Source organism: Vigna angularis, chromosome 2 (genome assembly GCF_016808095.1).
Source record: "Vigna angularis cultivar LongXiaoDou No.4 chromosome 2, ASM1680809v1, whole genome shotgun sequence".
NCBI classification, from domain to species: domain Eukaryota; kingdom Viridiplantae; phylum Streptophyta; class Magnoliopsida; order Fabales; family Fabaceae; genus Vigna; species Vigna angularis.
This window is the reverse complement of record NC_068971.1, coordinates 32884308-32896618: the sequence shown is the minus strand read 5'-3', so window position 1 is coordinate 32896618 and position 12311 is coordinate 32884308. Positions and strand designations below refer to the sequence as shown.

Genomic DNA, 12311 nt, shown 5'->3' with positions numbered 1-12311 from the left:
GTCAACATAGCTGGCTGGTGGGGCACAACAACCCCACAAAGAACAAGCCACAACTTTGAATCTCCCTCTCTCACCCTTTTGGTATGTTATTTTTGTACAAATTCACAAGTGTCTTTTTACCACATATACAATGTGTAAAATCATTACAAACCATAAAATCATGTGGTAAAAATGTGTTTGATAATACTTAGTAGAGACTGTTAGCTAGATCACATGTGTTTCTTTACCTAATACTGTGATGTTGAAGCCAGATAAAACTAGCATTACTTAATGGAGAATGGTGGTTAAATTGAAACAATTTGATGTGAAAAATGACAGATTTTGTGGCTGTGCATGTCATGTGTGAAAATAAAAAGGAGATACATGATCTCAGTGATTTTACTCTTGCAATGTACTGTGTCTCCTGGCTCTCCCTTTCTATCTGTTTGTGCTGTTGCAGCAGTGTGAATCTGTTACAGCTTAGATGCCCTGTGCACGACACAGAAAAATAAATCCCATTCAACTTGCGGTACCAGACAACAATTATGCCACTTTACAGCCCACAAAAAAAAAATTAAAAAAAAAAGATTATTTTTTTGCCCTTCTCTCTCTGTCTTTATCTGTCATACCCTCTCTCTCTATCTCTGTTTCTCTCTCTAACTGCATTCTCCTCCTAAGACTTGTGCTTCAATATTAGTCAGCTTGAATTGAATTTCCCTTCAGCTGGGGTGGAACCATCAATCAAAAGAATATAAAGTGTCCCTTGTTTTTGTGGGTTTGTTTACATGTACATACATATATATACTATGTGTATTTTATGGTGATGATTTTGAATTGGGGTGTTTGGTGGAGGTGGTAATAAACCTGATAGTGTGTTGTGTCTGTCGGCGCAAGGTCACTTTCTGTCGGCATTGTCTGTATCCACTATCCAACGATGATACACTTCTGAGAGAGAGAAAGAAAGAGTATTTTTTATTTTATCATAATAAAATTAATAAAAGTACACCGAGATAGAGAGGTTTTACTTCTGGGTTTTCATTGCTTACAGAGTGGCACTACCTTTCAGGAAGCATATTCATACCAGTCCTTGACCTTGTCTTTGGAGCCAACTGAGACTTCAAGTGTTGCTCCTGATCTGAAGGGGTTTTCTGATTTTGATGCAACCAAAACCCCACTTTCCAAATTTGCATCTTGTGTGGAAGCCTTGAAAATCTTGGTTTTATTGTCAGATTTGTGTTCAGGGTGGACAATTGGTTCATATAAGGGAAGGTGAAGGGGGTTTGTGGGTCAATCTTGATTTCCGTGAGTGGCATTGGAAGCTCCTTCAAAGTGTCATTGGTAAATGAAGCTCAGGCTTTCTGAGATCCTGCTTCATTATTTATCTCGTGATATAGGCCTGGAGATTTCACAAAAAGTAACCACTTTATTCTCTATGTTCTTCCTTCCATTCTACTCTGCTTTTATTTACTTGTTCATTTGTCTTTTTAGGCAAGATCCAATTTTATCAGCCTGCATGACATTTATTAGAACATACATGCATTTTACTGGGTTTCATCAAATTCTTCCAATTTTTGCCGGTGATGTTAGCTTACCATCATTTATCAATTTTAGGTCTTGCATTATCATCATATTCAATTTTATTCAGTTCTTCTGCTTGCATTCTTCACTGCATGCCTTTTTCATTGAGTTAGAACTCTTGGTCACTTACGGTTCTTTAGTTTTTGGATTCTCAACTGCATCTATCTCCTATATTTTGAAGTACATTATTCTGATCTTTTTCTATTCTCAGGACTCCAGGTTTAATGTATAATAATAGTTCATATAAATTTGAACAGCATAAGTGAAGGGATTCCCACACCAGATGTCAAGTACTCTTGCAGCAATATTTGGAGGAGCTGCAGGAGCCGTGGCATTGGTAGGGATTGCTATACTTATATGGTTTTGTTTGTCTCGCCAGAGGAATGTTTCTAGGACTTCAGAGACAGGTTCCTCTGATCCTTCACAAGGTAAAATCTTACATGCATTTGTTAGATATACATATACACATATATACTCTGATGAATAATTTTCCTAAACTGATGCAAATGAATTCCATTTCATGCAGTTGGAAGACATGGTGCAATCGAGTTGCCTATACGAGACACTAGACGTTTTGAGATGGAAGAACTATCTCTGGCAACAAAAAGTTTCAGTGACAAAAATTTGATTGGAGAAGGGAAATTTGGGGAGGTTTACAAGGGTTTACTTCAAGATGGGATGCTTGTAGCCATCAAAAAACGTCGTGGACTCGCCAGTCAGGAATTTGTGGATGAGGTAATACTCATCAGTTTCAAGCTCTAAAATTCGATTGCATGAGATTCCATGAGTTTGGAATTTGATTAGTCAACAAAATTGCTTTCCTTGATCTGCTTCTTATAATTTGGAAAGGATGCCGTCTTTCTCTTCATGTCTTACTAGTCCTACTTCTCACCCTTTTCTGTTTCTGCTTCAGAATTTGGAGTACAGTTATATAGTAAACTCCACTTAGCTTCACATATCATTTGATTCAGAAATATGAATCTTTCTTTTCCCATTAGTTCACACTCTAATGTGTGACAACCGTGTCTGATAAAAATATTTACATGTGAGAATAATCTGTATTTCTCTCTCAATTCCTTTAGTGTGACAGACTTTACGTTGAAAATTTACTAGTCAGACTTTTGTGAGCATAAACTGTACCACAGTCTTTGACATTTTCACTTCATAATTCTGAGGCAATGTTCAATTGCATACACTATATAGTCTTGACTAAATGTTTCCCTTACGGTTCATTCTCTTGGTTTGATCTAACATGACTTTGCTTTTCTGTAGGTACGTTATCTCTCATCCATTCACCACCGGAATCTCGTCACTCTTTTAGGCTACTGTCAGGAGAACAGTCTTCAGTTTCTTATATATGAATATGTGCCTAATGGAAGCGTCTCCAGTCACTTGTATGGTAAATTTCTGTATATCTGCAAAGCTTAATTAATAATTTTATCTCTAAATAGATTCATAGTTGTACTGAAATACACTGATGGTTCTGTTATCATGTGTTTTATGCTTTTCTGCATGCTTGCAAAACTTAACTTGATTTCTCTACCATTCATGAAATCTCTTACATCTTGTTTTGGCTAAATGAATCCTTTCTTGAAGCTCATGATGGTAACTTTGATTTTCCTCTGCAGGCCGTGGTCAACAATCGCAACAGAAGCTAGAATTCAAGCTTAGGCTTTCAATAGCTCAAGGTGCAGCTAAAGGTGATCCTTTGCAAAATCAGTGAGCATTTGTGGCTTTCCTGGTATCAGTTTTCTTCTCTTTTAGATAAAATACCCAAGTATCTTAATGGATCCCACAATTTGTTTTTGTAAGCCATCCTAAAACTGAGTTATTTGGCAGCACCTTCTGTATGCAGAAAGCCATGAGCAGGAACTTGTTCCTGATTTTCAAAAGCTCATTCATACTATTTTGTGCAGGTTTGGCTCATCTTCACTCTCTGAGTCCCCGTTTGGTGCATAAGAATTTCAAAACCGCTAATGTTCTTGTGGATGAAAACTTCATTGCTAAGGTGGCAGATGCTGGACTCCGCAACTTTCTGGGGAGAGTTGACACTGCAGGCTCCTCTTCTCAAGTGGCAACAGATGAAATATTCCTTGCATCAGAGTAATATATATCTCTATATCTCATGAATCACTTTTGCTCTTCTGGTTTTCATGCACATCATCATGCCTTGCAGGGTGAGAGAGTTCAGACGATTTTCTGAAAAGAGCGATGTATACAGCTTTGGAGTATTTTTGCTGGAATTGTTAAGTGGGAAAGAAGCAACAGCATCACCATTTCCAGACTCTAATCAGAATCTGGTTGAATGGGTAAAGTTTAACTTATATGTACTATCACTATAGAGGCTTTTCACACAAACAAACTAATCAAAAACCAATGTTTGCAACATCTGACTTTTAAGTCAGTTATGGTAAGAATCAACACTATAATCACACCTCACAATGTAAAAATCCTTTCACCACATGAATACATATACCACTTAGAATTGTGATCCATAAGTTAGAATTTGCATGTGTGATATTCTTCTATTTTCTAACATTATACATGCAAGGTGACATGACACAACTTGGTGTTGAAAGTGTGTCATAGCTAGTTTTCATGATGTGGTTTGGTGTATTCTTACGAATTTGGATTCTCTGTTGTGTTTTTGGTGTTATTTCTATGTTAAGCCTTCAAAGTATACTGATATAGGTATATTAAAAAAAATTAAATATATTTTAAAACATCAATATCAATGTATGAGTGTATTTTGAAGGTTTAACAGAGAGACAACAGCAAAGAATCCAGCAGAGAGAACCTGGACTCGTAATCTTACAGGTGAAGTCAATGAGCTGCTTATGTAATTGATTTTTGGTGTTCTTTTGTTCTGCATAATAAAGGTGGTAAGCAATGAAGAGCGTGACATGATGTCTTATGATCGGAGATTGGAGAGTAGTTTTACAGCTGAAGGAATGGAAGATTACATCATGCTCATGATCAGATGCTTAGACCCTTCAAGTGAGAGAAGACCTGCAATGAGCTATGTGAAAACGGAACTTGATAGGATCATAGAGAAGGAAATGAAATTGACAACAATCATGGGAGAAGGAACCCCATATGTGGCTCTTGGAAGCCAGTTATTCAAATCAACAACATGAAAGAAAAGGTCTTAAAAATTGTTTCTTACTATATATATATATATATATATATATATATATATATATTATTTGTTATATTTGTGCATTACTTCTTTGCTCTCTTACTTTGCTTTCCCTCAGTGCATACCAGAAAATAGGGTCAGTTGCTTCCTAAGTGTATAAAGAGCACCTGTATCTCCCTTTATCCTTCTCTTTTTCTTTTCTTTTTCATGGGCCAGTCAGTGAAAAGCTGTATTCTTTACTCTCTTTTTCTTCTTCCCCATTTTTTCCTTCATAAATGTATGAATTCTCTCTTGTAAACCATTATTTGTTGTTAATATGACACTCAAGATTGGGTTGGTGTGGTAAACTATTCATCATCTTTATTTTCACTTTCTTCTTTTTCCAGTCTCCACATTTTCTCATGGTTTCTTTGCATTAGCATCTCCAAAAACATTCTTGAAAAAAAATTATTTTGTATGAGTTAAAGATAACTCATTCATAACATAAACACAAATTTAGAAAAAGTATAAATATTTTTTTGTGACAGCAAAGATTTAAATAACCCTTTACAATAAGAGAAATTACATCTATAAAAATGGTAACAGATCAAAAGATAGTGATGAGATTTGTTTCACAGAAATTCTGCCTTAGATTTTTCTGTCACAGAACACATGAAAGATACGATTTTTTTTGTTCCATAGAATCAAACGTATTCATCCAATAAAATAGTATTTGTATTTTCTTATTAGCCTTATTATTTTTATATGGAATGAGAAAGTATTGTTATTTTTTACTTGGTAATTATAATTATATTCGTTTTCATTTATCACCGAGAAAGGGACATGAAATCATTAGAAAAAAAGTAATGGTTAAAAATTGCAGTGGTAGTTATATTTATGATTGCGATTTTTAACGAGGAAGGAAGATAGCAGGCAAATAATGGTGATAGGGTACTAATAAGGAGACAAAGTCTTTTTTGTAAAACTTGTTGAAAATTTGGTTTCACATCACTACTGTCATTCCTTACGTCACATTATAATATGGAAATGGAAGTGTTACAAACAGGAGGACGGTAATTAAACACCAACCACAACATTGTTTCACTTTTTTAAATTGCACTCACGTTATAAGACTTAAATGACGCTAATCTTTTAAATAAATAATACTTAATTTTTCTAATTTTAAATAGATATTCACTTGTTGTTGTATTTTCAACAGGTCATATTGCTTAAAAATAAGAGTGATTTAAATGTAGTGTTTTTTTTTTAATTTTTATACAATCCTTTAAAGATAAAATTGTGATAACGTTGTTCATTTTAAAGCAAATAATAATTTAAACGTGATGATTAAGAGGCAACAGTAAGTTAAGATTGTTCCAATATTTGATGTTTGGTGTTGATATGAATGAAGGTAAAGAATTGTTTTTGAATAAGTTTATAAACAAAATTGACAAGTAGTATATGTTATGAAAACAACCTTTTTATATGAAAAAAAATAAAATCTTAAAGTTATTTTTTTCCTCTATTAATTTTATTTGAGTTTTTCTCCACTTATGGTGTGTGAAATTATCAAAGAGAATTCTAAAGATAGATTTTTTATAGTAAATAACGAGTATCTTCTTTTTTTAATGTTGGATCTCGTTTCTGTAAGTTGTTTGAATATTTTTTTAGATAAAGTGGGATGTTAGTTTCTTTTATCTTGCGATCGAGTCTTTTCTACACCTATAAATACGTGTTGAGTGATTCTCTCTACACCTCACTTATTTTACCCTGCACCTCCTTTCATATTTCCAATTGTCTCCTTGTAATCTTTTGACTGCTTTTTTTATTTGACTCATTCAACAATTAAAAAAAGCACCAAACCTTCCTTCCTTTGCCTCTCTTTCCCAAACCCTACACCTCCTTTCTTCTTCCTTCCTCCTCTCTCACTCTTTGCCGCATTTCATATTCCCAAACCTTACACCCCCTTCCTTTCTCCTCTCTTCTCGCAGAGTGCTTCTCCTCCCCTCCTCCTCATTTTACTTATTGTAGTCTCACACTTCATTTTCACAAACCTATTTGGTGGCGAAGACCTGCCCTTATTTGGAAGTGCAGTTGAGAGGTTGCCGGAGTTGGAGATGCGGTTCATGGTAGCCGCACTTGGAAGTGCAGTTGACGCTCGTCGCACTTGGAACTACGGTTGATGTTCACCATAGTTGGAATTGCAGTTTAGGGTTTTTTTTTCTTGCTCCTGGCATGGCCGTTGTGGCCTTTACTTACATCCACATTTGCGGCAGCTCCGACTGCCAAAAGGTCCTGTAGGTGTCGCTTCTAGTTGACGACATATTTGTGGTGTTGGTCTTTGCCTTTGGAATCGTGGGGTTGCTACCACGTCAACATGGCGCTCTACGCGTACCTCTTCATCACGTTCGCGCTCATCGTGGGCCTCGCCATCAACGGTGGTCGCAACAGTGACTTCCTCATTTTGTTTTTTCAGTTTGGTTGTTGTAAGCCACTAGCATATTGTGGGTTCATAATGAAAGAATGGTACATTCTGGGAAGTGCCAAAAAAGGGTTCCAGCAATGAATAATTCTGAGTGCACCACTTGGAACGAAAGAGAAGATTGGTCGGAATATCATTAAACTTTTTCAAAATTTAATAAATGAAAGGCAAAAATGTTTATTGGGAGGTGCAGGTTGGGATGAGTGAGGTGTAGGGAGGAACTCTCTTTTTCAAAAAACACATTTTCAAGCTTTTATTCTTCTTCTCCTTCTTTCATTCTTTTTTGTCTTCTATCTTTCTTTTGTTAAACCATGGGTTATTTATTTAGTTTTTTTAGAGTTTATTGTTAATGTTGAGATTTTCTTTTTGTATTATAGTCGAACATGTCATTAGGATCCAATAATTCTACTTATGAGATTTTTTTTTTCTAATGTTATGAAGTATGACTTTACTAATAATTATTTTCACGATGTATTAAAGAACTCTATCCTATAGGGGATAGGGTTAGTGGACAAAGATGGACAATAAGGATTACATAATATCCATTTTTCGGCCTTGTTAAGGTTCTTCTTGATTCTTTCCAAATTTGTGGATCAACTTTGACTTATCCAACATGTTGTTGACTTGGTGATGAATTCTTTGATCATGTCTTTTACGATATCAATTAACTCACTCATTTCTTCTTTAATATCTTCTATTTTGTTGATCAACTCATTTCCTTTCGAATCTCTTTCAAACTCATTTATTCTTTTTATAGAAATAAGTTTATTATTAAATTAAAAAAAATAGTATAACAAATAAAAGAGTTTATAGGTAAGTTGAAATTGAAAAGATAAAAATAATAGTCATACTATTTTATTAATGACAAAATCAAATGACAATATACTTACTCAAAAATAAATAAATAAAAAACATTTGGAGCACTTAATAAAATGGAAACATTTAAGAGCTTAATTAAAAATATCTAAATTTATGAAATACTTAAAATTTAATAAATATTTTTTAAATATTATTATTAAAATTATTTTTCCATATAGGATAAGGACGTATCTCAATAAAATAATAACTTTTGTTCGATGAGTGTACTATGGTTGAAAAATAACGTAAAAAGTATTCAATAAAACATATATTTTTTGAAAAACTTAATTAAAAAATCTAAATTTATGAAATACTTGAAGTTTAATTAAATCCTTTTTAAATGTTATTATTAAATTTTTTTTCCAGATATCTTAAATAAAAGGTAACTTTGGTCCACGAATGGACTACTTTGTTGAAAAATAACATAAACCACAGTTTATAACACAACATCACCAACCGATAATTTTTACATTATTAAATATATTTAATATTAAAAAAATTATAACTTATAATAATTAAAATACTCTGGTCAAATAAAAAATTAAAATATAATAAATTTGAATTATTTTATTAATAAAAAAATTAGAAGAAAAAGAATTAAAATTGACAATTTTCAAATCCAAGACACTTTAAAGGGCTACAATTTCTCTTCTTCCATTTTATCAACTTTATTTAAAAAAAAACTATAAAATAAAATGAAGGGTAGAGTTGACTTTGAGCACAACAATCCACGTCTGCAATCTATTCGAAAGAAGTCTGTCTGAAACATCATTGAACAGTCCAAACTAAAAACTGTCACTACCCTCTCTCTCTCTTCGCGGATTAACATACTGCAATCACACACAGGCATAGTTTCGTGCATTGTATGAAAGTTGCTCCCAGAATAATACAAACTTTTAACAAACTATTTAATTGGAAATGCTGGAATGTGTTTCAGTCAGACCCTCCACTCCCAACACCAACGCTTCTATTCCCACACCTTCCAATTCTCAAGGTAAAACCAAAACCAGAACTTCTTTATTCTAACCCCAACCTGTTTGTCAAAATGTCTCACCGAATCTTCGCCTTGTTTCGTAGGGAACTCCACGGAGGTAGAAGAATCAGAAGAAGGAGAAGAAGAAGATGAAGAAGATGAAGACGCTTCCACCGCAAGCCTAAACGTTTCGACCGAATTCCTCCGCGCCGTGCAGGCCCCCTCCTACAACGAGATCCGCTCCATCATCCAAGCCCCTCCGCCGGTCCACCACCCCCACGACGAAGACTCACACCACCGCTACCTCCTATCTCAGCTCCTCCAACCTGACTCCAACAGCGTTCGTGAAGCCCTCGCCAAGTCCAAACCTACCAGCAAACTCACGCGTCTCGTCTCCACCTACTTCGACCACAGCGAAACCACCTCTGACTTCTGTCTCCGCCTCCTCCTCACCATCCTCCGCGCGCGCGACCTATACGCGCCACTCTCCCGCCTCCTCTCCGTCCTCCCCGCCGATGGGCCGCCGCTCTCCCAGGCCCAGTGCGACCGCGCCTACGACCTCTTCCTCCAATTCGACAGCCAGGAGAACCCCTTCGTGCTCTCCCACCTCCACCAGCTCCGCGACAGCTTCTCCCACCTGAAGGGCGACATCCAGCGCGATCTCCGCAGGTGCCACTCTCGAATCCGTATGTTTCGCCACGCCACCGCCGGGTGCGCCGTTATTTCCGTCGCCGTAATTGCCGCCGTCGCCGTCGTCGCCGTCCATGCGGCAATAGGTTTCACTGCCGTAGCCGCGACGCCGTTTTGTGTTCCCCGGCAGAAGAGGAGGGAGCTTGCGAGGTTGAAGCAGCTTGAGGCTGCGGAGAATGGAACTCTTGTGGTGAATGACATCAACACCATTGATAGCCTAGTTGATCGGCTTCAAACCGCGGTGGAAGCTGATAAGGCTTTCGTTCGGATTGCGTTGGAGAGGGGAAGGGAGAGGCATCCCATTCAGCAGGTGCTTAAAGAGCTTACAAAGAACCAACCGGTTTTGGAGCATTTGCTTGGGGATCTTGAGCAACATATATACTTTTGCTTTTACAGTGTTAACAAGGCCAGATATGCCCTTCTCAAAGAGATATGCAATCATCAAAATCTATAGTTAGTTCCTTTTGAGTTTTTATATCACAGTCTTAGTCACAGTTTTGTTGCTGTCATGGTATTGTGCGAAATTGCAGTCGAATTTTGTTGGCATGACTGTAATGGCGTCATCGAGACACCACAAATCTTGATGTTTCAATCGAAATCGTTGATTCGGACTAATTTTGTTTTTCTGTTTATTATGTAATGATAGTTGCTGATTCTTGATTCATGCAAAAATGTATTACTGACCCTGCAATTAAAGGTGTAGGCTCTGTTTATAATTTGTCAAACTGACTCTATATATGATATTTGTAATTATATACATCAAATTAAATTCCTTCGTTTGAATGTATTTACCATTCGGTTCAATCATTTGAGATAGTGGTGCCAGCCAGTGCTGGCCATCCTTTTACTTGCCATCACATTTTAAGATCCTAGAAGGATTATTGTATAGGGATGACATTTCAGGAACAGATTAGGGTCATCTAGTATACGCCATCATATATGGCACGTAATCAATTGAATGCATCATGATGCACTTTGAAGTGCTAATGATGTTGATTTGCGTTGTTATCTCTTTATGGGTCTGTTCATAATGCTAGTTATAGAGTTGCTTGGGGATTATACCATGTGTTGTTTTAACTGTGTAGTTTGTTTGACGAATCCTTTCAAGCTATAAACTCTACCCACACCTTTTGTTTTAATAAGTTCTTGTTGACTTTCATCCAAGTATTTTTGTGATTTAGTTTTGCAAAAAAGGCGAGGAAAATGGTATTGCCTATTCTTCAGTTCAGATTTTAGCCTAAATGTTGCATTTCATCACGAACAGGTCACCTTAAGTACTATTTGAGTTTTTTAATTGAAATTCTGAGTTTTTTATAACACCACCTTATGTTGTTATAAATCAGTAGCAGATCTATAATTTATTAACACTTCTGTTTTATGTCATGCTGGTTCAGGATCATCTGTTCTTTTATTCTTACAGTATAAGTGACTTGAACACCTTTAGTGCACAATGAAGTTATTAAAGTACATATCCGTCCTCAAATTTAAAGCGAGGATGATCTTCACTATAAAAATAAAAGGATAAGTACAGTCTAATACATGTTATTATTGACAATTAAAAGTCATTCTCGTGATAGTGGGTTAAAAATACAAGCCATTTAAAAAGCATTATAGTAAAAAGCGGTGTAATTTTGTGACTGTTGATATTACAGAACTTTGTGGCTATTGATATATATATATATATATATATATATATATATATATATATATATATATATATATATATATATATATATATATATATATATATATATATATATATATATATATATATATATATATATATATATATATATATATATATATATATATATATATATATATATATATATATATATATATATCAGGACTCAACAATTAATTACAGAATTTCCCCAATGAGTGAGTGTAGGGGATGATCTGTCAATTAATCAGAATCATAGTACATAGGATATTTATGAAGAATTAAAATATTGATTCTGCTATAAATGTGGGAGAAAACCGAAAAACAAATCCTCTAAAATTCAGTAGAGAATAAAAGAAATAATCACCCCTGATTCTAATTGTCATTCTATGAAGTGTGCAACGCTAGGTTCATGCTTCAAAGCAAACACTGATGGGAAAGTTTGGGAAAGGATATTGATGTCACAGTGAAAAAAGGATGAGAAGTTGTGGAATTAATCGTAACAAGTTATTTTAATAAGATCAAATTAGGATTCTTATAATTCAGAGTTCCACAAAATTCTCATATAGAATTTTCTCTATCAAAATCATATGCATTTCCATCATGTTAGAAGTGCGTGATTTATAGGATGAATTAAGCAAAATGTTGTAAATTTTAGATTAATCCTCAATAAGAAATATTTAATATCTTCTAGTAATTAACTCTTGTTAATGCTTTCTTTAATTTGCATTATTTAAATCATTATCTCCCTTATTTAATTAAAAATATGAAGTTACAAAAAGGGCTTAAAATTACATTCACCTCCTCCAGTTCATATCAAGTATATAACAGGTCCAACTGTAAGGCTGAACACTACATTACAAGCTGCATTTTCAAAGTATAACAGATCTCCCAAGCTCGTGATGAACTTATGCTTGTATATATCCTGCTTTCTCAGGCAAATACTATGCAGGTAAGATATTGTACTTTC

General features: G+C 35.0%; 2 protein-coding genes across 2 annotated transcripts; both read left to right on the top strand.

Annotated features, from left to right (window-relative positions):
* Positions 1-615: 615 nt before the first annotated feature.
* Positions 616-5065, top strand: LOC108319869 (probable serine/threonine-protein kinase PBL9). Its single transcript, XM_017551166.2, has 8 exons — positions 616-1393; positions 1769-1985; positions 2084-2292; positions 2830-2956; positions 3186-3257; positions 3474-3660; positions 3734-3866; positions 4437-5065. Exons 2-8 carry the CDS (start codon positions 1841-1843, stop codon positions 4692-4694), a joined length of 1131 nt encoding a protein of 376 aa, XP_017406655.1. The 5' UTR covers positions 616-1393; positions 1769-1840; the 3' UTR covers positions 4695-5065.
* A 3717-nt stretch (positions 5066-8782) lies between these two features.
* LOC108319874 (UPF0496 protein At3g19330) lies at positions 8783-10293 on the top strand. The gene is made up of 2 exons (XM_017551171.2): positions 8783-9009; positions 9093-10293. The coding sequence occupies exons 1-2, from the start codon at positions 8934-8936 to the stop codon at positions 10130-10132; spliced, it is 1116 nt and encodes a 371-aa protein (XP_017406660.1). The 5' UTR covers positions 8783-8933; the 3' UTR covers positions 10133-10293.
* The last annotated feature ends 2018 nt before the right edge of the window (positions 10294-12311 follow it).

Excerpts from the sequence above, each read along its gene's own strand:
- LOC108319869 (XM_017551166.2), top strand. The coding sequence starts at position 1,841 with ATGTCAAGTACTCTTGCAGCAATATTTGGAGGAGCTGCAGGAGCCGTG. Across the intron at positions 2,293-2,829 it reads GTCAGGAATTTGTGGATGAG|GTACGTTATCTCTCATCCAT; the intron begins GTAATACTCATC and ends GCTTTTCTGTAG. Across the intron at positions 2,957-3,185 it reads CGTCTCCAGTCACTTGTATG|GCCGTGGTCAACAATCGCAA; the intron begins GTAAATTTCTGT and ends TTTCCTCTGCAG.
- LOC108319874 (XM_017551171.2), top strand. The coding sequence starts at position 8,934 with ATGCTGGAATGTGTTTCAGTCAGACCCTCCACTCCCAACACCAACGCT. Across the intron at positions 9,010-9,092 it reads CACACCTTCCAATTCTCAAG|GGAACTCCACGGAGGTAGAA; the intron begins GTAAAACCAAAA and ends CTTGTTTCGTAG.